The 27,206-nt window shown below is 43.3% G+C and overlaps 1 protein-coding gene across 1 annotated transcript in view; it reads right to left on the reverse strand.

Annotated features, from left to right (window-relative positions):
* Positions 1–27,206, reverse strand: part of LOC139583582 (polyamine-modulated factor 1-binding protein 1-like) — a 163,126-nt gene that overhangs the window by 134,793 nt on the left and 1,127 nt on the right. Inside the window, exons 2-3 of the mRNA XM_071414825.1 lie at positions 25,666–25,815; positions 18,571–18,702 (exon numbers count right to left, since the gene is read on the reverse strand). Coding sequence (XP_071270926.1) covers positions 18,571–18,702; positions 25,666–25,815 — 282 coding nt within the window. The remainder of the gene's footprint in view (positions 1–18,570; positions 18,703–25,665; positions 25,816–27,206) is intronic.

A 27,206-nucleotide genomic window follows, 5' to 3' on the forward strand; every position in this document is an offset into this window, starting at 1 on the left:
ATCACTTGCAAATAATAGGCATTCCCAGCAGTACAGTTTGCAGTGCTTCTCGGAGCCTGTGAGCCATTGACAGCGCTCGTAGTTGAAACTTTGAAAGTGGCTTTCCCGCCTGTGACAGGCTTTGTGGCGTCGGGCGACCTCTCCTTACAATGTCTAACTTTTCTTGAAAAGTTCGTCTTGAGAATGGCGTTATAATTATATCCTCGACCAAATCGATATCTTCTCCTCCTTCCGCCATTGTGGGTTGAAAAAACAGCTTAGTAGTACGCGAATTAATTCGTTTATCAAATTCAGTTTCCTAGATCTGCATAGACCTGCCCATAGGACCTGCCTCTCAATATTGGTAATCCAATCAAAAGACGTGCACGCACTACGCCTGCTAGCTGGCTCCTGTGTAACACTGGAGCCAGCTAGCAGGCGTACAATAGCCAACTCTAAAGCTGATTGGTTGACACTAAATTTTAATTTCCATTCACTATAAGCTACAAGCGCCCGCACTATTGATTCTAAAGGCCTGAGGGCAGATTTTAGACCCCTGGCAACACATGATGGCTGAATATGATTGGATAAAAGATCTAACATAAAGACCAGCCCTCCAAATCTCAACCTGGGGCTGGAAGCAGTGCAACCAAGAGGAAAGCTATGAAATGAAGAGTATAACTCTTACTCTGGGGAATAATTTAATACATATTTGTGGGAAAATATATTTAAAAATATATATATATTCTGATGATGTTTAGGCCAGCAGAGAAGGCCTTGCAGGCCCTGACGGCCCACCACTGCACTACCCTCTGTTGCACCTTACGGTCGGATGCAGAGCAGTTGCCATACCAGGCTGTGATGCAATCGGTATGGATCCTCTCGATGGTGCAGCTGTAGAACTTTTAGGGTCTGGGGACACATGCCAAATCTTTTCAGTCTCCTGAGGGTGCCCTCTTCACGACTGTCTTGGTGTGTTTGAACCTTGGCGATGTGGACACCAAGGAACTTGAAGCTCTCGACTCACTCCTTTTCCTGTAGACCACAATCAACTCCTTTGTCTTGCTCACGTTGAGGGAGAGGTTGTTGTCCTGGCACCACTCTGCCAGGTCTCTGACCTCCTCCCTATAGTCTATAGTCTCATCATTGTTGGTGATCAGGCCTACTCTGTTGTGTCGTCAGCAAACTTAATGATGGTGTTGGAGTCGTGCTTGGCCACACAGTCATGAGTGAACAGGGCGTACAGAAGGGGACTAAGCACGCACCCCTGAGGGGCTCCTGTGTTGAGGATCAGCGTGGCACCGTTACCTACTCGGCAGCCCGTCAGGAAGTCCAGGATCCAATTGCAGAGGGAGATGTTTAGTCCCAGGGTCCTTAGCTTACTGATGAACTTTGTGCGCTCTATGTTGTTGAACGCAAAATGACCAGATAGAGTCCAGTCCATGTCCATTAGCAGTAGGTTAATATTTAATGTATGCTGTAAGTACGAGGACTCTGTGTGCTGTTATTCTAATGGATGACTGCTTTTAGGTCACGGCCCAAGAGTAGTACTGTCTTGAGGTAAACAACAAACAAGCAAGCATGAAATATCCAGAAAATCTGAGCTGCATTCAATCGTGGCTTTAAAAAATACATATTTAAGTGACATTAGCTTTCCTGACCAAACCAAATCATAAACAGATTCTAGTTCACTGCCATTGTAAGGTCTAAAGTGTTTTGTGTGAATATGTGTGTGTGTGTGTGTGTGTGTGTGTGTGTGTGTGTGTGTGTGTGTGTGTGTGTGTGTGTGTGTGTGTGTGTGTGTGTGTGTGTGTGTGTGTGTGTGTGTGTGTGTGTGTGTGTGTGTGTGTGACGTCACCAGTTTTCCAACAGAAGAAAACATTCACACATTCCCCTTATAATTAAATCCAGTCTCCGACAACGAGATGACCCCACAGACACAGAGGTCAGGGTGTGTGTTTGTGTGTGCACGCGTGTCTTAGCGCGTGTGTGCATGTGTGTGTGTTTGCAGGGGGTGTGTGCACCTTCTTGTACATGTGTGAGCCTTCAGAGGTCAGTGGATTACAGAGCATACTGTGTGTATATGCCTGCCCTGCTCAATAGTAGGAGCTTTGACCCTGTTCCATTATTAAGGTAAGTAGTACACTATGCCAGTGGTTCCCAAACTTTTCTATGGTATGGTCAAATGACATGAAAAACAGAAGCATATGCAGAAGCATATGCAGAAATTTACCTCATACCTACTGTAAAATACAGTGGTGGATCCTTGATGTTATGGGGTTATTTCTGCCCAAAACCTGATTGCCTCTGCCAGATCGCCTCTGCCAGATCGCTGACACTTGGCCACGAGTGGATCTTCCAGGAAGACAATGACCCCAAGCACTAATCAAAATCCCAAAAGAAAATGTTTAATTGACCACAAAATCAACGTTTTGCAATCTCAGTCTCCGGACTTGAACCCCATTGAAAACCTGTGGTTTGAATTGAAGAGGGCAGTCCTTAAGAGAAGATGAAGGATATCAATGATCTGGAAAGGTTCTGTATGTAGGAATGGACTAAGATCCCACCCAACGTGTTCTCCAATCTCATAAAACATTATTTGGTAGTATTTGGTTTTGACCCCCCATATGGTCTGAACCCAATACTAAAGTAGCCATGTAAACAGAGACAGACTACAAATGTGTTCATGAATGAGAGCACCAGTCATTTAGATAAATCAGACAGCAATGTAAATGAATAATAAGAAATAAAACAACATTAGCTGATTAACTATGTATGTATGAGAGAGTGGAGGAGTAATTTACGGGCAGCGGGGCCTCGGTGTCCGGAACAGGTCCCCGTTTGTGTGTGTGATCCTTCACAGCAGGTCTACGGCTTTATGAAAAGGTATGCAATCTCTGGTAATGAGATGTGTGAAGGTTATGACCAGGGTAAACTCATTTGTTAGAGGGACGGACTGCAGAGGGTGTGTGTACAGCAAACACCACTCCATCATGAAAAAAAGGGCTAGGAGATGAAATACTATTAAAGTAATGGTCAGCAGCGCACACACACACACACACACACATGCGCAAACGCACACACACACACGCGCACACACACACGTACGCTTGTACAAACGCGCAACATTGACGTCACATCACACAGATTACTTTCCATGATCAGTTTGAACACAAATATATCCCAATGAGACATGGACCGACCCTTCCTTCCCTAATCCACTACTGACAGGATACTGGGCTAGATGTGTTTCCTTTCAGAGTCGTGGTTATAAATGATAGGACACTGGGCTAGATGTGTTTCCTTTCAGAGTCGTGGTCATAAATGATAGGATACTGGGCTAGATGTGTTTCCTTTCAGAGTCGTGGTCATAAATGATAGGACACTGGGCAAGATGTGTTTCCTTTCAGAGTCGTGGTCATAAATGATAGGACACTGGGCTAGATGGGTTTCCTTTCAGAGTCGTGGTCATAAATGATAGGACACTGGGCTAGATGGGTTTCCTTTCAGAGTCGTGGTCATAAATGATAGGACACTGGGCTAGATGGGTTTCCTTTCAGAGTCGTGGTCATAAATGATAGGACACTGGGCTAGATGGGTTTCCTTTCAGAGTCGTGGTCATAAATGATAGGACACTGGGCTAGATGGGTTTCCTTTCAGAGTCGTGGTCATAAATTATAGGACACTGGGCTAGATGTGTTTCCTTTCAGAGTCGTGGTCATAAATGATAGGACACTGGGCTAGATGGGTTTCCTTTCAGAGTCGTGGTCATAAATGATAGGACACTGGGATAGATGTGTTTCCTTTCAGAGTCGTGGTCATAAATGATAGGATACTGGGCTAGATGGGTTTCCTTTCAGAGTCGTGGTCATAAATGATAGGACACTGGGAAAGATGTGTTTCCTTTCAGAGTCGTGGTCATAAATGATAGGACACTGGGCTAGATGTGTTTCCTTTCAGAGTCGTGGTCATAAATGATAGGACACTGGGAAAGATGTGTTTCCTTTCAGAGTCGTGGTCATAAATGATAGGACACTGGGCTAGATGGGTTTCCTTTCAGAGTCGTGGTCATAAATGATAGGACACTGGGATAGATGGGTTTCCTTTCAGAGTCGTGGTCATAAATGATAGGATACTGGGATAGATGTGTTTCCTTTCAGAGTCGTGGTCATAAATGATAGGACACTGGGAAAGATGTGTTTCCTTTCAGAGTCGTGGTCATAAATGATAGGACACTGGGCTAGATGGGTTTCCTTTCAGAGTCGTGGTCATAAATGATAGGACACTGGGCTAGATGGGTTTCCTTTCAGAGTCGTGGTCATAAATGATAGGACACTGGGCTAGATGGGTTTCCTTTCAGAGTCGTGGTCATAAATGATAGGACACTGGGATAGATGTGTTTCCTTTCAGAGTCGTGGTCATAAATGATAGGACACTGGGCTAGATGGGTTTCCTTTCAGAGTCGTGGTCATAAATGATAGGACACTGGGCTACATGTGTTTCCTTTCAGAGTCGTGGTCATAAATGATAGGACACTGGACTAGATGTGTTTCCTTTCCAAGTCATGGTCATAAATGATAGGACACTGGGAAAGATGTGTTTCCTTTCAGAGTCGTGGTCATAAATGATAGGACACTGGGCTAGATGGGTTTCCTTTCAGAGTCGTGGTCATAAATGATAGGACACTGGGCTAGATGGGTTTCCTTTCAGAGTCGTGGTCATAAATGATAGGACACTGGGCTAGATGGGTTTCCTTTCAGAGTCGTGGTCATAAATGATAGGACACTGGGATAGATGTGTTTCCTTTCCAAGTCGTGGTCATAAATGATAGGACACTGGGAAAGATGGGTTTCCTTTCAGAGTCGTGGTCATAAATGATAGGACACTGGGCTAGATGGGTTTCCTTTCAGAGTCGTGGTCCTAAATGATAGGACACTGGGCTAGATGGGTTTCCTTTCAGAGTCGTGATTATAAATGATAGGACACTGGGCTAGATGTGTTTCCTTTCAGAGTCGTGGTCATAAATGATAGGATACTGGGATAGATGTGTTTCCTTTCAGAGTCGTGGTCATAAATGATAGGACACTGGGAAAGATGTGTTTCCTTTCAGAGTCGTGGTCATAAATGATAGGACACTGGGCTAGATGGGTTTCCTTTCAGAGTCGTGGTCATAAAAGATAGGACACTGGGCTAGATGGGTTTCCTTTCAGAGTCGTGGTCATAAATGATAGGACACTGGGCTAGATGGGTTTCCTTTCAGAGTCGTGGTCATAAATGATAGGACACTGGGCTAGATGGGTTTCCTTTCAGAGTCGTGGTCATAAATGATAGGATACTGGGATAGATGTGTTTCCTTTCAGAGTCGTGGTCATAAATGATAGGACACTGGGCAAGATGTGTAACCTTTCAGAGTCGTGGTCATAAATGATAGGACACTGGGCTAGATGGGTTTCCTTTCAGAGTCGTGGTCATAAATGATAGGACACTGGGCTAGATGGGTTTCCTTTCAGAGTCGTGGTCATAAATTATAGGACACTGGGCAAGATGTGTTTCCTTTCAGAGTCGTGGTCATAAATTATAGGACACTGGGAAAGATGGGTTTCCTTTCAGAGTCGTGGTCATAAATGATAGGACACTGGGATAGATGGGATTCCTTTCAGAGTCGTGGTCATAAATGATAGGACACTGGGCTAGATGGGTTTCCTTTCAGAGTCGTGGTCATAAATGATAGGACACTGGGATAGATGGGTTTCCTTTCAGAGTCGTGGTCATAAATGATAGGACACTGGGCTAGATGGGTTTCCTTTCAGAGTCGTGGTCATAAATGATAGGACACTGGGCTAGATGGGTTTCCTTTCAGAGTCGTGGTCATAAATGATAGGACACTGGACTAGATGTGTTTCCTTTCCAAGTCATGGTCATAAATGATAGGACACTGGGAAAGATGTGTTTCCTTTCAGAGTCGTGGTCATAAATGATAGGACACTGGGCTAGATGGGTTTCCTTTCAGAGTCGTGGTCATAAATGATAGGATACTGGGATAGATGTGTTTCCTTTCAGAGTCGTGGTCATAAATGATAGGACACTGGGAAAGATGTGTTTCCTTTCAGAGTCGTGGTCATAAATGATAGGACACTGGGCTAGATGGGTTTCCTTTCAGAGTCGTGGTCATAAATGATAGGACACTGGGCTAGATGGGTTTCCTTTCAGAGTCGTGGTCATAAATTATAGGACACTGGGAAAGATGTGTTTCCTTTCAGAGTCGTGGTCATAAATTATAGGACACTGGGCTAGATGGGTTTCCTTTCAGAGTCGTGGTCATAAATGATAGGACACTGGGCTAGATGGGTTTCCTTTCAGAGTCGTGGTCATAAATGATAGGACACTGGGCTAGATGGGTTTCCTTTCAGAGTCGTGGTCATAAATGATAGGACACTGGGCTAGATGGGTTTCCTTTCAGAGTCGTGGTCATAAATGATAGGACACTGGGATAGATGTGTTTCCTTTCAGAGTCGTGGTCATAAATGATAGGACACTGGGCTAGATGGGTTTCCTTTCAGAGTCGTGGTCATAAATGATAGGACACTGGGCTACATGTGTTTCCTTTCAGAGTCGTGGTCATAAATGATAGGACACTGGACTAGATGTGTTTCCTTTCCAAGTCATGGTCATAAATGATAGGACACTGGGCAAGATGTGTTTCCTTTCAGAGTCGTGGTCATAAATGATAGGACACTGGGCTAGATGGGTTTCCTTTCAGAGTCGTGGTCATAAATGATAGGACACTGGGCTAGATGGGTTTCCTTTCAGAGTCGTGGTCATAAATTATAGGACACTGGGCTAGATGGGTTTCCTTTCAGAGTCGTGGTCATAAATTATAGGACACTGGGCTAGATGGGTTTCCTTTCAGAGTCGTGGTCATAAATGATAGGACACTGGGCTAGATGGGTTTCCTTTCAGAGTCGTGGTCATAAATGATAGGACACTGGGATAGATGTGTTTCCTTTCCAAGTCGTGGTCATAAATGATAGGACACTGGGCAAGATGGGTTTCCTTTCAGAGTCGTGGTCATAAATGATAGGACACTGGGCTAGATGGGTTTCCTTTCAGAGTCGTGGTCCTAAATGATAGGACACTGGGCTAGATGGGTTTCCTTTCAGAGTCGTGATTATAAATGATAGGACACTGGGCTAGATGTGTTTCCTTTCAGAGTCGTGGTCATAAATGATAGGATACTGGGATAGATGTGTTTCCTTTCAGAGTCGTGGTCATAAATGATAGGACACTGGGCAAGATGTGTTTCCTTTCAGAGTCGTGGTCATAAATGATAGGACACTGGGCTAGATGGGTTTCCTTTCAGAGTCGTGGTCATAAAAGATAGGACACTGGGCTAGATGGGTTTCCTTTCAGAGTCGTGGTCATAAATGATAGGACACTGGGCTAGATGGGTTTCCTTTCAGAGTCGTGGTCATAAATGATAGGACACTGGGCTAGATGGGTTTCCTTTCAGAGTCGTGGTCATAAATGATAGGATACTGGGATAGATGTGTTTCCTTTCAGAGTCGTGGTCATAAATGATAGGACACTGGGCAAGATGTGTAACCTTTCAGAGTCGTGGTCATAAATGATAGGACACTGGGCTAGATGGGTTTCCTTTCAGAGTCGTGGTCATAAATGATAGGACACTGGGCTAGATGGGTTTCCTTTCAGAGTCGTGGTCATAAATTATAGGACACTGGGCAAGATGTGTTTCCTTTCAGAGTCGTGGTCATAAATTATAGGACACTGGGAAAGATGGGTTTCCTTTCAGAGTCGTGGTCATAAATGATAGGACACTGGGCTAGATGGGTTTCCTTTCAGAGTCGTGGTCATAAATGATAGGACACTGGGCTAGATGGGTTTCCTTTCAGAGTCGTGGTCATAAATGATAGGACACTGGGATAGATGGGTTTCCTTTCAGAGTCGTGGTCATAAATGATAGGACACTGGGCTAGATGGGTTTCCTTTCAGAGTCGTGGTCATAAATGATAGGACACTGGGCTAGATGTGTTTCCTTTCAGAGTCGTGGTCATAAATGATAGGACACTGGACTAGATGTGTTTCCTTTCCAAGTCATGGTCATAAATGATAGGACACTGGGAAAGATGTGTTTCCTTTCAGAGTCGTGGTCATAAATGATAGGACACTGGGCTAGATGGGTTTCCTTTCAGAGTCGTGGTCATAAATGATAGGATACTGGGATAGATGTGTTTCCTTTCAGAGTCGTGGTCATAAATGATAGGACACTGGGAAAGATGTGTTTCCTTTCAGAGTCGTGGTCATAAATGATAGGACACTGGGCTAGATGGGTTTCCTTTCAGAGTCGTGGTCATAAATGATAGGACACTGGGCTAGATGGGTTTCCTTTCAGAGTCGTGGTCATAAATTATAGGACACTGGGAAAGATGTGTTTCCTTTCAGAGTCGTGGTCATAAATTATAGGACACTGGGCTAGATGGGTTTCCTTTCAGAGTCGTGGTCATAAATGATAGGACACTGGGCTAGATGGGTTTCCTTTCAGAGTCGTGGTCATAAATGATAGGACACTGGGCTAGATGGGTTTCCTTTCAGAGTCGTGGTCATAAATGATAGGACACTGGGCTAGATGGGTTTCCTTTCAGAGTCGTGGTCATAAATGATAGGACACTGGGATAGATGTGTTTCCTTTCAGAGTCGTGGTCATAAATGATAGGACACTGGGCTAGATGGGTTTCCTTTCAGAGTCGTGGTCATAAATGATAGGACACTGGGCTACATGTGTTTCCTTTCAGAGTCGTGGTCATAAATGATAGGACACTGGACTAGATGTGTTTCCTTTCCAAGTCATGGTCATAAATGATAGGACACTGGGCAAGATGTGTTTCCTTTCAGAGTCGTGGTCATAAATGATAGGACACTGGGCTAGATGGGTTTCCTTTCAGAGTCGTGGTCATAAATGATAGGACACTGGGCTAGATGGGTTTCCTTTCAGAGTCGTGGTCATAAATGATAGGACACTGGGCTAGATGGGTTTCCTTTCAGAGTCGTGGTCATAAATTATAGGACACTGGGCTAGATGGGTTTCCTTTCAGAGTCGTGGTCATAAATGATAGGACACTGGGCTAGATGGGTTTCCTTTCAGAGTCGTGGTCATAAATGATAGGACACTGGGATAGATGTGTTTCCTTTCCAAGTCGTGGTCATAAATGATAGGACACTGGGCAAGATGGGTTTCCTTTCAGAGTCGTGGTCATAAATGATAGGACACTGGGCTAGATGGGTTTCCTTTCAGAGTCGTGGTCCTAAATGATAGGACACTGGGCTAGATGGGTTTCCTTTCAGAGTCGTGGTTATAAATGATAGGACACTGGGCTAGATGTGTTTCCTTTCAGAGTCGTGGTCATAAATGATAGGACACTGGGATAGATGTGTTTCCTTTCCAAGTCGTGGTCATAAATGATAGGACACTGGGCAAGATGGGTTTCCTTTCAGAGTCGTGGTCATAAATGATAGGACACTGGGCTAGATGGGTTTCCTTTCAGAGTCGTGGTCCTAAATGATAGGACACTGGGCTAGATGTGTTTCCTTTCAGAGTCGTGATTATAAATGATAGGACACTGGGCTAGATGTGTTTCCTTTCAGAGTCGTGGTCATAAATGATAGGATACTGGGATAGATGTGTTTCCTTTCAGAGTCGTGGTCATAAATGATAGGACACTGGGAAAGATGTGTTTCCTTTCAGAGTCGTGGTCATAAATGATAGGACACTGGGCTAGATGGGTTTCCTTTCAGAGTCGTGGTCATAAAAGATAGGACACTGGGCTAGATGGGTTTCCTTTCAGAGTCGTGGTCATAAATGATAGGACACTGGGCTAGATGGGTTTCCTTTCAGAGTCGTGGTCATAAATGATAGGACACTGGGCTAGATGGGTTTCCTTTCAGAGTCGTGGTCATAAATGATAGGATACTGGGATAGATGTGTTTCCTTTCAGAGTCGTGGTCATAAATGATAGGACACTGGGCAAGATGTGTTTCCTTTCAGAGTCGTGGTCATAAATGATAGGACACTGGGCTAGATGGGTTTCCTTTCAGAGTCGTGGTCATAAATGATAGGACACTGGGCTAGATGGGTTTCCTTTCAGAGTCGTGGTCATAAATTATAGGACACTGGGCAAGATGTGTTTCCTTTCAGAGTCGTGGTCATAAATTATAGGACACTGGGCTAGATGGGTTTCCTTTCAGAGTCGTGGTCATAAATGATAGGACACTGGGCTAGATGGGTTTCCTTTCAGAGTCGTGGTCATAAATGATAGGACACTGGGCTAGATGGGTTTCCTTTCAGAGTCGTGGTCATAAATGATAGGACACTGGGCTAGATGGGTTTCCTTTCAGAGTCGTGGTCATAAATGATAGGACACTGGGCTAGATGTGTTTCCTTTCAGAGTCGTGGTCATAAATGATAGGACACTGGGCTAGATGGGTTTCCTTTCAGAGTCGTGGTCATAAATGATAGGACACTGGGCTAGATGTGTTTCCTTTCAGAGTCGTGGTCATAAATGATAGGACACTGGACTAGATGTGTTTCCTTTCCAAGTCATGGTCATAAATGATAGGACACTGGGCAAGATGTGTTTCCTTTCAGAGTCATGGTCATAAATGATAGGACACTGGGCTAGATGTGTTTCCTTTCAGAGTCGTGGTCATAAATGATAGGACACTGGGCTAGATGGGTTTCCTTTCAGAGTCGTGGTCATAAATGATAGGACACTGGGCTAGATGGGTTTCCTTTCAGAGTCGTGGTCATAAATGATAGGACACTGGGCTAGATGGGTTTCCTTTCAGAGTCGTGGTCATAAATGATAGGACACTGGGCTAGATGGGTTTCCTTTCAGAGTCGTGGTCATAAATGATAGGACACTGGGCTAGATGGGTTTCCTTTCAGAGTCGTGGTCAAAATAAGGACACTGGGCAGTGGGTCTTTCAGAGTGGGTCATAAATGATAGGACACTGGGCTAGATGGGTTTCCTTTCAGAGTCGTGGTCCTAAATGTGGTCATAAATTATAGGACACTGGGAAAGATGTGTTTCCTTTCAGAGTCGTGGTCATAAATTATAGGACACTGGGCTAGATGGGTTTCCTTTCAGAGTCGTGGTCATAAATGATAGGACACTGGGCTAGATGGGTTTCCTTTCAGAGTCGTGGTCATAAATGATAGGACACTGGGCTAGATGGGTTTCCTTTCAGAGTCGTGGTCATAAATGATAGGACACTGGGCTAGATGGGTTTCCTTTCAGAGTCGTGGTCATAAATGATAGGACACTGGGATAGATGTGTTTCCTTTCAGAGTCGTGGTCATAAATGATAGGACACTGGGCTAGATGGGTTTCCTTTCAGAGTCGTGGTCATAAATGATAGGACACTGGGCTACATGTGTTTCCTTTCAGAGTCGTGGTCATAAATGATAGGACACTGGACTAGATGTGTTTCCTTTCCAAGTCATGGTCATAAATGATAGGACACTGGGAAAGATGTGTTTCCTTTCAGAGTCGTGGTCATAAATGATAGGACACTGGGCTAGATGGGTTTCCTTTCAGAGTCGTGGTCATAAATGATAGGACACTGGGCTAGATGGGTTTCCTTTCAGAGTCGTGGTCATAAATGATAGGACACTGGGCTAGATGGGTTTCCTTTCAGAGTCGTGGTCATAAATTATAGGACACTGGGCTAGATGGGTTTCCTTTCAGAGTCGTGGTCATAAATGATAGGACACTGGGCTAGATGGGTTTCCTTTCAGAGTCGTGGTCATAAATGATAGGACACTGGGACTAGATGTGTTTCCTTTCCAAGTCGTGGTCATAAATTAAATGATAGGACACTGGGCTAGATGGGTTTCCTTTCAGAGTCGTGGTCATAAATGATAGGACACTGGGCTAGATGGGTTTCCTTTCAGAGTCGTGGTCATAAATGATAGGACACTGGGCTAGATGGGTTTCCTTTCAGAGTCGTGGTCATAAATGATAGGACACTGGGCTAGATGGGTTTCCTTTCAGAGTCGTGGTCATAAATGATAGGACACTGGGCTAGATGGGTTTCCTTTCAGAGTCGTGGTCATAAATGATAGGACACTGGGCTAGATGGGTTTCCTTTCAGAGTCGTGGTCATAAATGATAGGACACTGGGCTAGATGGGTTTCCTTTCAGAGTCGTGGTCATAAATGATAGGACACTGGACTAGATGGGTTTCCTTTCCAAGTCGTGGTCATAAATGATAGGACACTGGGCAAGATGGGTTTCCTTTCAGAGTCGTGGTCATAAATGATAGGACACTGGGCTAGATGGGTTTCCTTTCAGAGTCGTGGTCATAAATGATAGGACACTGGGCTAGATGGGGTTCCTTTCAGAGTCGTGGTCATAAATGATAGGACACTGGGATAGATGGGTTTCCTTTCAGAGTCGTGGTCATAAATGATAGGATACTGGGCTAGATGTGTTTCCTTTCAGAGTCGTGGTCATAAATGATAGGACACTGGGCTAGATGGGTTTCCTTTCAGAGTCGTGGTCATAAATGATAGGACACTGGGCTAGATGGGGTTCCTTTCAGAGTCGTGGTCATAAATGATAGGACACTGGGCTAGATGTGTTTCCTTTCAGAGTCGTGGTCATAAATGATAGGACACTGGGCTAGATGTGTTTCCTTTCAGAGTCGTGGTCATAAATGATAGGACACTGGGCTAGATGGGTTTCCTTTCAGAGTCGTGGTCATAAATGATAGGACACTGGGCTAGATGGGTTTCCTTTCAGAGTCGTGGTCATAAATGATAGGACACTGGGCTAGATGGGTTTCCTTTCAGAGTCGTGGTCATAAATGATAGGACACTGGGCTAGATGGGTTTCCTTTCAGAGTCGTGGTCATAAATGATAGGACACTGGGCTAGATGGGTTTCCTTTCAGAGTCGTGGTCATAAATGATAGGACACTGGGCTAGATGGGTTTCCTTTCAGAGTCGTGGTCATAAATTATAGGACACTGGGATAGATGTGTTTCCTTTCCAAGTCGTGGTCATAAATGATAGGACACTGGGCAAGATGGGTTTCCTTTCAGAGTCGTGGTCATAAATGATAGGACACTGGGCTAGATGTGTTTCCTTTCAGAGTCGTGGTCATAAATGATAGGACACTGGGCTAGATGGGGTTCCTTTCAGAGTCGTGGTCATAAATGATAGGACACTGGGCTAGATGGGTTTCCTTTCAGAGTCGTGGTCATAAATGATAGGATACTGGGCTAGATGTGTTTCCTTTCAGAGTCGTGGTCATAAATGATAGGAAACTGGGCTAGATGGGTTTCCTTTCAGAGTCGTGGTCATAAATGATAGGACACTGGGCTAGATGGGGTTCCTTTCAGAGTCGTGGTCATAAATGATAGGACACTGGGCTAGATGTGTTTCCTTTCAGAGTCGTGGTCATAAATGATAGGACACTGGGATAGATGTGTTTCCTTTCAGAGTCGTGGTCATAAATGATAGGACACTGGGCTAGATGGGTTTCCTTTCAGAGTCGTGGTCATAAATGATAGGACACTGGGCTAGATGGGTTTCCTTTCAGAGTCGTGGTCATAAATGATAGGACACTGGGCTAGATGGGGTTCCTTTCAGAGTCGTGGTCATAAATGATAGGACACTGGGATAGATGGGTTTCCTTTCAGAGTCGTGGTCATAAATGATAGGATACTGGGTTAGATGTGTTTCCTTTCAGAGTCGTGGTCATAAATGATAGGACACTGGGCTAGATGGGTTTCCTTTCAGAGTCGTGGTCATAAATGATAGGACACTGGGCTAGATGGGGTTCCTTTCAGAGTCGTGGTCATAAATGATAGGACACTGGGCTAGATGTGTTTCCTTTCAGAGTCGTGGTCATAAATGATAGGACACTGGGCTAGATGTGTTTCCTTTCAGAGTCGTGGTCATAAATGATAGGACACTGGGCTAGATGGGTTTCCTTTCAGAGTCGTGGTCATAAATGATAGGACACTGGGCTAGATGGGTTTCCTTTCAGAGTCGTGGTCATAAATGATAGTACACTGGACTAGATGGGTTTCCTTTCAGAGTCATGGTCATAAATGATAGGATACTGGGCTAGATGTGTTTCCTTTCAGAGTCGTGGTCATAAATGATAGGACACTGGGCTAGATGTGTTTCCTTTCAGAGTCGTGGTCATAAATGATAGGACACTGGGATAGATGGGTTTCCTTTCAGAGTCGTGGTCATAAATGATAGGACACTGGGCTAGATGTGTTTCCTTTCAGAGTCGTGGTCATAAATGATAGGATACTGGGCTAGATGGGTTTCCTTTCAGAGTCGTGGTCATAAATGATAGGACACTGGGCTAGATGGGTTTCCTTTCAGAGTCGTGGTCATAAATGATAGGACACTGGGCTAGATGTGTTTCCTTTCAGAGTCGTGGTCATAAATGATAGGATACTGGGCTAGATGGGTTTCCTTTCAGAGTCGTGGTCATAAATGATAGGACACTGGGACAGATGTGTTTCCTTTCAGAGTCGTGGTCATAAATGGAAAGAATCAAGGGAAGTAAGAAACTATTCAATATTGTCGAGAAGGGGGGAGAAAGGATATCTACAGTTCCAAGAGAGGAAAAAAGAAACAATGGAGGAAAAGAACGAGGGTGGAAAAGGAGTGTGAGGCTGAAAGTGGCCAGTCAAGGTCAGAGAAGCAATTAAGTCTCAAATCAGGTCAGACATTTCTAGACCTTCGTCCTCTAATGCTGCTCCTTCCATCCTCCTCTCTCTGTGTTCCCACCTTCCTCCACTCTGTCCTCCTCCTTCTCTCCTCTGTGTTCCCTCCTTCCCCTACTCTGTCCTCCTCCTGTCTTCCCACTCCGTCCTCCACCCCTCTTCCCTCTCTCCACCCTCTCCTTCCCCCCACTCTGTCCTCCTTTAAACCTCCTCTCCACCCACTCTGTCCTCCTCTCCTTCCCCCTATGTCCTCCTTCATACCTCCTCCTTCCCTCTCTCCACCCTCTCCTTCCCCCTCTGTCCTCCTTCATACCTCCTCCTCTCCTCCCTCTCCCTACCCTCTCCTTCCCCCACTCCATCCTCCTTCATATCTCCTCCCTCTCCTTCCCTTTCTCCACACTCTCCTTGCCCCACTCTGTCCTCCTTCATACCTCCTCTTCTCAATCCTAATCTTTCTCCCCTTCCTCCCTCCTGTAAGAAAACAGCCCTCTCTTTACACACTCATCCCATCTTTGGCTTTGTTTTAAGATGGAGAGGTGGAATCAATGTGGCATGGAAGAAAACAAAGGAGAGGCCAACATGAATCATCAAATGATGTAAATGGGATTGAAAAATAAAACATGATGATTGCAGGAAGTAGCCAGTCTTATTTACACAACCTGGATGTATTTGTCCTGTAAGAAAAAAGTAGACAAAAACCCAATACATGGTTCTATTTGTAGTTTGGTAAAGTCATTTTCATCAGTCATTTAAATAGGTTGTTACATGTTCATAACCATTTCCAAAATACACTCAACTGAATGAAGCCTCATCACTGAAACAAACAAATTCCTGCAATGTTTCTAGAATCTCTTTTGTAATCTTTCCCGTATAGAAGTATAGCCCAACGCAGGGCTAGCGTTTTCCCTTCTACCCTGTGAGAAGGGAACCCTCTCTGTGTCCATCCCGTCCTGATATATGAACAGAGGTTTATAGGGGCAGGCCAGTACATATGTAAGTTGGGCCTTATGGTTGACCTTACAAAGCACTTAGTCCCCCCCCAACCCTTGCCAGAGTAATGCTGCCTGGCCTGCTACAAGCCATTTATTCACCTAACCACCGTCAAGACCACATCAATCAGCATTAGGAACCCTCTCTGTCTTTCTCGCTATCGCTCATTAGTTCATTCTGTCTCTCGCTCTCTCTGCGTAGCTCTCGTTCATTTGTTCATTCTCTCTCTGACTGCAGTGTCCATTTCACCCCCTCTCTCTCTTTCTTTGTCAGCAAATCTCTCTCTCTCTTTCTTTGTTAATTGTCTATCCCCATCTCTCTCTTTTGTCCTCCTTACAGATATAGAGTGGTCCCTGAGCCCTAACCTTTTATTGGCACCTCTATTGATTTTAATTAGTCTAATTAGTTCATTATTGCAGGGTTCAGGGAGGCCATCCATTACAGACCATCCCAGAGTTAATATGCTAATGATCCCGATCAATTATCACTCAAAGCTAAAGTCATTAACAACCGTATTAGCATAATCAACGATCGCAACCCCATGACCCCTTTTGTTCTCTCTCCCTCCTCTCTCCCTTTCTCTCTCCCTTTCTCCCTCCCTCCCTCGCTCTCTCCCTCCCTCGCTCTCTCTCTCTCTCTCCCTCTCTCTCCACCTATGGAATCTACAGAGGTTAGTCATTTCTATGGCTGATGTCTACAAGCCATATCGCTGTCACAGGGTTTGACAGATGCAGAAGAGACAGAAAACCTCTGGGATAGGGTGTCCCCTCTCCGGTCATCCAAGGACCCAAGCAGGAGAAATGCCTTTCCTCAGAAAGAGGGGAAGGGAAAGGAATAGGTTAAGAATGGTGGAGAAGAGCAGTACAAACTTGCCTCTAGACAGTCATCTTAGGTCAGTTTAGTATTTTCCTCCCTAATTGTTGAGGTTAGGATTAGGGGTGATTCTAGTTTTAGGCCTAAGGGCAACTGCTACCCTAAAAGAAACTTCTACCCTAAGGGCAATTGCTACCCTAAAAGCAACTTCTACCCTAAGGGCAACTGCTAACCTAAGGGCAACTGCTACCCTAAAAGCAACTTCTACCCTAAGGGCAACTGCTAACCTAAGGGCAACTGCTACCCTAAGGGCAACTGCTAACCTAAGGGCAACTGCTACCCTAAAAGCAACTTCTACCCTAAGGGCAACTGCTAACCTAAGGGCAACTGCTACCCTAAAAGCAACTTCTACCCTAAGGGCAACTGCTACCCTAAGGGCAACTGCTACCCTAAGGGCATGGGATGGGATAGGACTAGGATGGTCATTCTGGGGTGGGAAAGTGGGAGTGATCAGTGGATAGGATCAATGGATCAAAGAGGGATCGACTGATCCCTAATGATATGTGCCAATCTCTACTGATCTCCCCTGATCCCTCAGTGATCTGAACCGTCCTTTACTGCCCCCAGAGCCAGAGCCAAGCAGAGGGAATTAACATTCACACACGATGCTTAGGGAGAAAAATGAGCTTTGATAAGACTATTTGTTTATATGGAGGGAGTTAGGGTGTAGGAACAAAGATTGAGAGACAAACAGGGAAGAAGATAGCTAGGAGAGAGAGAGACAGAGAGAGAGAGAGAGAGAGAGAGAGAGAGAGAGAGAGAGAGAGAGAGAGAGAGAGACAGAGAGAGAGACAGAGAGAGAGAGAGAGAGAGATGCATGCAGAGCAGAATTAGGCCGATACCCACTAATTATCAAAATCCAGAAAAGAGCCGTTAAATTCTACAACCACCTAAAAGGAAGCGATTCCCAAACCTTCCATAACAAAGCCATCACCTATAGAGAGATGAACCTGGAGAAGAGTCCCCTAAGCAAGCTGGTCCTAGGGCTCTGTTCACAAACACAAACACACCCCACAGAGCCCCAGGACAACAGCACAATTAGACCCAACCAAATCATGAGAAAACAAAAAGATAATTACTTGACACATTGGAAAGAATTAACAAAAAAACAGAGCAAACTAGAATGCTATTTGGCCCTAAACAGAGAGTACACAGTGGCAGAATACCTGACCACTGTGACTGACCCAAACTTAAGGAAAGCTTTGACTATGTACAGACTCAGTGAGCATAGCCTTGCTATTGAGAAAGGCCGCCGTAGGCAGACATGGCTCTCAAGAGAAGACAGGCTATGTGCACACTGCCCACAAAATGAGGTGGAAACTGAGCTGCACTTCCTAACCTCCTGCCCAATGTATGACCATATTAGAGAGACATATTTCCCTCAGATTACACAGATCCACAAAGAATTCGAAAACAAATCCAATTTTGATAAACTCCCATATCTACTGGGTGAAATTCCACAGTGTGCCATCACAGCAGCAAGATTTGTGACCTGTTGCCACAAGAAAAGGGCAACCAGTGAAGAACAAACACCACTGTAAATACAACCCATATTTATGTTTATTTATTTTAACTTGTGTGCTTTAACCATTTGTACATTGTTACAACACTGCATATATATAATATGACATTTGTAATGTCTTTATTGTTTTGAAACTTCTGTATGTGTAATGTTTACTGTTCATTTTTATTGTTTATTTGACTTTTGTATATTACCTACCTCACTTGCTTTGGCAATGTTAACACATGTTTCCCATGCCAATAAAGCCCCTTGAATTGAATTGAATTGAAATTGAGAGAGAGAGACAGAGAGAGAGAGAGAGAGAGAGAGAGAGAGAGAGAGAGAGAGAGAGAGAGAGAGAGAGAGAGAGAGAGAGAGAGAGAGAGAGAGAGAGAGAGAGAGAGAGAGAGAGAGAGAGAGAGACAGAGAGACAGAGAGAGAGAGACGAATATTATGACTTACGACCAAGGTGTGTTGGTGTCTCGCTTGTTGGATGAAGTTTGTGAGGGAGTCCATGTCAGTCTTCCGGTCCCGGTTCTCAGAGCGCAGACTACACACACTCTCCTCCAGAACCCTCCTCTGCTGCTCCAGTTCCTGACAAAACCACATAAAGAAGTACACTTTATCCACTGGATCCTATAATAATGATATGCTAATGCTTTCTTCTACAAATAGGCAATACAAACTCGAGCACAGAAAATAGGCTGCTTCAGTAATTCACTGAAGTATGGAGAAAGTGGATTGATGTGTAGCAGCTCATTTAAAAAACACCACAGGACAGAAAACTCTGTTAAAACCATTAGAACACAACATTACTGCTACTTAAATTAGACAATATATATTACAACCATTCAATCAGGCATTGCCTCTCATATTACACTGCTCATTGCATAGTTTACATTGTAGAATAGCACATAAGTAGCTCTAAATGCTCAGCAATCGGTTTAATTTCCAATTATGGACATTAGTAGAGGGATGCCTACCCAACAGTCAGGGGACAAGTGTGTAATATACTGTTTGGCACAGTTCATTCCTTACTGACAATCTAATTGACCACCGGATCCACTCTACAGAGACTAGAGAACATCAACAGAACTTTATACATCGCCGAATGACTCGAAATCTAGTTACCTGACTAATAAACCAGAATAAATGTGAATAATGCTGTATTATTTGCTGCAGTGTATTTGTTAGGTTACTACACATGCTGTTGTAAGTTGTATAACTATCCAATGTTAAGTAAGGACGGGTATCGTTCCTGGAATATAAGCACTTTATTAAAATGATCTAAATAGTATGTTAGTATGCTGGGATGACAGAACAAATGGACCTGAAACAAAGAACAGAGGCCTGTGCTAGCCCATAGCCAGACAAAGGCAAGGGGATAGAAGATGGACTTCTTATTGGATGGACTAGTCTGGGATCATTCTAAAACATGCATTTTGGGGTGAGAATTCAGCCAATTACATTTTGCTTTGATGTACAAGTGCCCTTAAGACAGGTGTATATTCATCCATATTGTTTCGGTATTTATTAGAGAATCAGTGAAGGGCTAGATGTCTTCACAACTCAACAACAAAAACAACAGACCTATGGAAGCGCAGTCTGTCAATGTCAATGGAGTTAGTTTACCCCTCAAGAAACAGCACCAACACAAATACACAGAAGTGAACCATTCAATATATGGTTATTCATTACTAACTAAAACATATAGATCAGCTATGTGCATGGTAAACAGAGGTCACTAGCAACATAATGAGAGAGATAGTATTCATATTTAATGGATGAAGGATTTAGGCCCACACACATGATCAGGGGTTATGAAGGTTAGGATCTCTGTCACACTGCTAGCCCTACTGCCCTCTGAAAAGATCATTCAATCATTCCTGACAAGGAACCACACATCTTTGATTCATTTTCTACAAGGGCAAATCACATTTCCACTAATTAGAGATAAAAGGACAAAGGAAAAAAAATCATACATTTGAAAAGGAAAACGGATACAAAGAATTACATCTCTCTGACCTCAGTTCTATAAAAACGGCGCCGTCTGACCACTTGACCTTTCCTGTAATACTTGGTGATGTGTGTGTGTGATAGAATAATATAACGTGATTAGTGTTGTGTATGTAAAACTCTCTCAGGAGACCAGAACGACAATGTATGGTATTCTAGAACACCACTATATATACAATACCATAAGGTCACTATGGTGCCCATCTTGTTTATACAATCTATTCTAAAAAAGCCTTGAGAAGAAATCACATATGTATTCAGCTTTTACATGTGACAGCTAAAGCATATTATATAACCTATTACATCACAGAGGATAATGCTCTATTGGAGTCTTAAGGAAATGGAGGAGAAGGGCAAGCATATTGAACTTCTCAACCTGTGAATTATAATTAGCATACTATTGCTTATTATGAATGGTATTGTGAAGCTTTTTACCTGAAGGTCCAAAGTTTGGTATTATTCTCTGCCTGTCTGGGGAACTAAGCTTCTATGGTCACAAAGACATGTAATCTCAGCCTCATACTCTCATAATTATATTGTTACATTTCTCTATTGGGCTGTTTTGTTAAGAATAAAGGCCTTTTCTCAACAACTGTGTTGCAATCTTTTCGTCTGAATTCCCCCAAAATACAGATTCCGATTTTGGCACACTAAACCATTCACACCAAGTTTGATGCACATACATTTGCATAACGTCACCAACGCTGCTGCGGTCATTCTCAGTGGCAATATGTTGTTCAAAGTGACCTAGAGAGGACGCAGTAATGAGAGAAAGATCCTATAGCCTACTACGGGAAAAATAATACGCTACTGAAAATATTAGGATAGGCTATTCATCCTATAGGATGAATCATGAAAGGAGCTTGGTTACGTTTTATTTAGTTGCACCCCATTTAATGAGAGGAAACGGAAGACTGGCACGTCGTCATTGCTCGCACATACAGTATGCTGCTGACCAGCATGATGCTCGCACATACAGTATGCTGCTGACCAGCATGATGCTTGCTACATACAGTATGCTGCTGACCAGCATGATGCTTGCTACGTACAGTATGCTGCTGACCAGCATGATGCTTGCTACGTACAGTATGCTGCTGATCAGCATGATGCTTGCCACATACAGTATGCTGCTGACCAGCATGATGCTTGCTACATACAGTATGCTGCTGACCAGCATGATGCTTGCCACATACAGTATGCTGCTGACCAGCATGATGCTTGCTACGTACAGTATGCTGCTGATCAGCATGATGCTTGCCACATACAGTATGCTGCTGACCAGCATGATGCTTGCTACATACAGTATGCTGCTGACCAGCATGATGCTTGCTACATACAGTATGCTGCTGACCAGCATGATGCTTGCTACGTACAGTATGCTGCTGACCAGCATGATGCTTGCTACATACAGTATGCTGCTGACCAGCATGATGCTTGCTACATACAGTATGCTGCTGACCAGCATGATGCTTGCTACATACAGTATGCTGCTGACCAGCATGATGCTTGCTACATACAGTATGCTGCTGACCAGCATGATGCTTGCTACATACAGTATGCTGCTGACCAGCATGATGCTTGCTACATACAGTATGCTGCTGACCAGCATGATGCTTGCTACATACAGTATGCTGCTGACCAGCATGATGCTTGCTACATACAGTATGCTGCTGACCAGCATGATGCTTGCTACATACAGTATGCTGCTGACCAGCATGATGCTTGCTACGTACAGTATGCTGCTGACCAGCATGATGCTTGCTACATACAGTATGCTGCTGACCTGCATGATGCTTGCTACGTACAGTATGCTGCTGACCAGCATGATGCTTGCTACATACAGTATGCTGCTGACCAGCATGATGCTTGCTACATACAGTATGCTGCTGACCAGCATGATGCTTGCTACATACAGTTATCTTTCTATCTGATTAAAGAGATTAAGTCCAGACAGGTTGGGCCTATTTTAGGCAACTTTCTGAATGGGCATAGAGAATTAGCGAACTCGTACACGCACACCCACCCACCTAAAAGGACCCATTATTAATTAAAGACGCCTGCGGCGCATCTCACTCAGACACAAAATCACATTTCTCCTTTCCCAAAAACGTATTAAAAACCTTGCCTTAGCTTCAAATCATTTCTGTAGGATATCAAAAATGAGTCTACATTATAGGACAATGCTAAATGAATAGCCTACTGTATCATATAAATTGAGAAGTAAAGTTTCAAGGGGGAGATATAGAGACAGCTGTGATATAGGCTATATAAATCTAAAATTGACAACCATTAGAAAATAGAAAAACATGCACGCAACCTGTCCATAGCCTAATGATCAGCCGTTGACCAATTTCAGGCAAGCAATTGGTGGTTATGTTGACACTACATTTGAATTTGAGTGCTTTATCTAAATCTGTGCAACCACTTACTGATAAGGGTCAACTCCGATGGAATGTTTCATGGTTGTTTACAGCACAAGTGGTCGCTTAGATTCACTTTAGCAGTCCTATAATACACAACCTAATAGAGGGGTCTCCAACCTTTTCTAGCATGAGAGATACTTAAAAAACAAATTAAATGTTGTGATATAGAGTTGAAGTCGGATGTTAACATACACCTTAGCCAAATAAATTTAAACTCCGTTTTTCCACAATTCCTGACATTTAATCCGAGTAAAAATTCCCTGTCTTAGGTCAGTTAGGATCACCACTTTACTTTAAGAATGTGAAATTTCAGAATAAAAGTAGAGAGAATGATTTATTTCAGCTTTATTTCTTTCATCACATTCTCAGTGGGTCAAAAGTTTACATACACTCAATTAGTATTTGGTAACACAGCCTTTAAATTGTTTAACTTGGGTTAAACGTTTCAGGTAGCCTTTCACAAGCTTCCCACAATAAGTTGGGTGAATTTTGGCCCATTCCTCCTGACAGAGCTGGTGTAACTGAGTCAGGTCTGTAGGCCTCCTTGCTCACACACGCTTTTTCAGTTCTGCCCACACATTTTCTATAGGATTGAGGTCAGGGCTTTGTGATGGTCACTCCAATACCTTGAATTTGTTGTTCTTAAGCCATTTTGACACAACTTCAGATGTATGCTTGGGGTCATTGTTCATTTGGAAGACCCATTTGCGACCAAGATATAACTTCCTGAACGATGTCTTGAGATGTTGCTTCAATATATCCACATAATTTTCCTCCCTCATGATGCCATCTATTTTGTGTAGTGCTCCAGTCCATCCTGCAGCAAAGCACCCCCACAACATGATGCTGCCACCCCTGTGCTTCACGGTTGGGATGGTGTGCTTCGGCTTGCAAGCCTCCCCATTTCCTCCAAACATAATGATGATAATTATGGCCAAACAGTTCTATTTTTGTTTCATCAGACCAGAGGACATTTCTCCAAATAGTACGATCTTTGTCCCAATGTGCAGTTGCAAACCGTAGTCTGGCTTTTTTTATGGCGGGTTTGGAGCAGTGGCTTCTTCCTTGCTGAGCGGCCTTTCAGGTTATGTCAATATTGGACTCATTTTACTGTGGATATAGATACTTTTGTACCTGTTTCCTCCAGCATCTTCACAAGGTCCTTTGCTGTTGTTCTGGGATTGATTTGCACTTTTCGCACCAAAGTACGTTCATCTCCAGGAGACAGAACGTGTCTCCTTCCTGAGTGGTATGACGGCTACGTGGTCCCATGGTGTTTATACTTGCGTACTATTGTTTGTACAGATTAACGTGGTACCTTCAGGCATTTGGAAATTGCTCCCAAGGATGAACCAGACCTGTGGAGGTCTATAATTTTTTTTCTCAGGTCTTGGCTGATTTCTTTTGATTTTCCAATGATGTCAAGAAAAGAGGCACTGAGTTTGAAAGTAGGCCTTGAAATACATCCACAGGTACACCTCCAATTGACTCAAATGATGTCAATTAGCCTATCAGAAGCTTCTAAAGCCATTAGATTATTTTCTGGAATTTTCCAAGCTGTTTAAAGGCACAGTCAACTTAGTGTATGTGAACTTCTGACCCACTGGAATTGTGATACAGTGAATTATAAGTGAAATAATCTGTCTGTAAACAATTGTTGGAAAAATTACTTGTGTCATGGACAAAGTAGATGTCCTAACCGACTTGCCAAAACTATAGTTTGTTCACAAGAAATGTGTGGAGTGGTTGAAAAACAAGTTTTAATGACTCCAACCTAAGTGTATGTAAACTTCCGACTTCAACTGTACTCATTTTTTTCTAGCTTTCAAATAGGCATATTCTTCTCTTCCGTGGGTCCTTAGTGTAGAAGAGAAAGTAGCGCACTGTTTTCTGTAAATATACAGTACCAGTCAAAAGTTTGGACACACCTACTTATTCAAGGGTTTTTCTTTATTTTTACTATTTTCTACATTATAGAATAATAGTAAAGACATCAAAACTATGAAATAACACATATGGAATCATGTAGTAACCAAAAAAGTGTTAAACAAATCAAAATATATTATGTAGTCTTTCACTCTCAAAATTACAACTGTTCATAGAAACAACAAAATTGGATGTTCTGAGTCCATGCCAATGCTTAAATCACAACAGAATACTATTTTTTTTTAGGTCTGGAAGAAAACTAATACATTTAGATTTAAGTGTAATTCCCCTTTAATTGTGCATCTGGCCCTTTAATTGCGCATCTAGCGAGTGAGGAATGTGCCGTCTAATGTGCTGGTCTAGTGATGGTTCTGTACTGCTGCAGCTCATTTCATGGCAAACAGCCCAACACTCTTAACCGCTAGGCTACCTGCAGCCCTAATGAACAGCAATGTAGTTTGAAAATTATTTCGAGCAATTACAAACTAATAGGCCTAGGCCTATTCGAGCAGAGAAGCATCAATCCATCCTCTTGCTTTCTGAATGGCTATAAAAAAAGGCTACAGCGTTGGCAATGAACTAGCGAGGAAGTTTGAATGGCGAGAGTGACGTGTAGCTCTGGTGTGAGCACATTGGCTAAATTGATACAATGCTGCACTGATGCATTACAAACGTAAAAAACAGGCGGAGAGAAATGTATTCATTAATTCACACAACAAACCCACAGACCTGTCAGTGGCAGGCCGCAATGTCCCATATAACAACTTCTATTGGTCAACAGCTTATTTTCGTATGCAAAAATCAAACCTGTTCCGAATAAATAACTGACGGATTGCGGCAGGACAATATTTAGCAATTGGTTTAAACGGCGTCATAAACAAGACATGATCGTACTTATTTTTTTCTCCCAAATTATTTGGATGAAAATAACAGACTTTGTGAGAACGGGCCTTAAATGATCATGCTCTTTATGTTGTCGTTGATTAGCCCTTGAATGTCTCTAGCATTCTGCCATGATTAGATTCCAACAATGGGGCTGTGTAAAACTACATTCACATATCAAATCTATAGGGAGGCAAGCCCACGCCCACTCACAAGCCAGCTGAAGGCAAAAGCATGCAAAAGCAAAGCAGGGATGGAGGGAGGGCAACGTAGGCCTAACACAAAGGAAGAAAATAGACATGAGGCTTACATGAATGATTTGATCAGAGGTGCGTAGCTTGGCCTCTATGGTGCAGACTCTGTTATTGGCCTCTGTTTCCAGGTCCTCCACTGTCTGGACCAGCACTTGGTTCTGTTCACCCAAGTCGTTCACATAGGACTGGAGGATACGGACCTTCATCTACAAACACAACAACAACAGAATAACAGATGTGATAACTACATGTGATGTTGTGTGTCTCTGTAAACAACAGATAAGTAGCCTAGACGCAATGTTGTGTGTCTTTGTAAAGCACAGATAAGTAGCAGACATGTTGCATTGCGTGCGTTTGTTAATGGTTTTAAATTGCACTCCCAATATAGCAACATACTGTTCATACATGAATGATGTTTTTCATCATAAAAGGCATTTTCAACAACAGAACATAGACAAAAGTTTAAGACAAGAAGACCTCTTGACGTCAATAGCTGCTTTTGTTTGCTATGTTGGTAGTAATGTACTAACATGTTATTTTCTAAAGGTGCACAGTAGCCCTTGTATTGACAGACAATCTAGACTCTAGAGAGATGCTGGTGTACTTACTACTGTTTATATGTAGGCCAGGCCTGGGTCTAGGACTCGGCCTCACGTCATTCTCTCAATCTAATTATTCTCAAATATCTTACAATGTTGTTATAAATAGACTACGTTATAAATATGTTATGCCTGTGTAGCGGACGTGAGATGGCCTCATGGTTTTGTGATGAGGTTTCCCTGCCTGCGACATCAAAATCAGTGTCACCACGCTCACATGATGCATAGGCTTTAGCTCAGCAGCTAACACAGTCTTGCAGCACGTAGACGACCCAGGTTGAAACCTAGTCAGTCACATATACGGCCTAGGCTTACATTTGGAGAGCAGGAGGTTGAAGAGTGACTGTCCACGTCATCCTTGGGTTATGGCTAACCTTGTTAGATATCTCCAGTACTGGACCAATTGACCAAAGTCCATCTTTGAAACCTTGTTACATTTCCTTTGATGTACAGCCCCCTGACTTACAGGCTGTGTCTAAATGATCTCACATGACAAGCCCTGACGATTAGAATGCTTTTAAACAAGACTGCCGGTCCACGTCTCTGTTTCAGCTGCTCAGATGGACGACTAATGTAATTTACCACCTGTTACAAGTGCTGTGGCTTCATAAAACCAGCTCTGTGCTTCCCTCTGTTATTTGTCTAGCAATAATCATCATGATTGTGCTCACTGACTGTAGATAGTGTTTTGTTCTTTTTTATTTGTCACAATTGGTTACAGAGAAGGAGTAGGTATATACAGAGGACAGAGAGCTAAACTTAATACAGTAACTTGAGTGGCCTTGTCCAATTGGCTACCTGGCTATGTTGCCAGCTTGCTCTAATGTTATGTGAATTGATATAACGCAATATATTGTAGCAGTTGAGAGTGGGTCACACGGTCTTAAACTGGCAGCAACCATGCCGAGGGTGGGGTTACGATTTAGGTTATTTATGGAATTAGGTTAAGGTGAGAAAATGGTTAGGGTTAGCTAAAATGCAAAAAAATAAAAATACGT

Source organism: Salvelinus alpinus, chromosome 8, assembly GCF_045679555.1.
Source record: "Salvelinus alpinus chromosome 8, SLU_Salpinus.1, whole genome shotgun sequence".
NCBI lineage: Eukaryota > Metazoa > Chordata > Actinopteri > Salmoniformes > Salmonidae > Salvelinus > Salvelinus alpinus.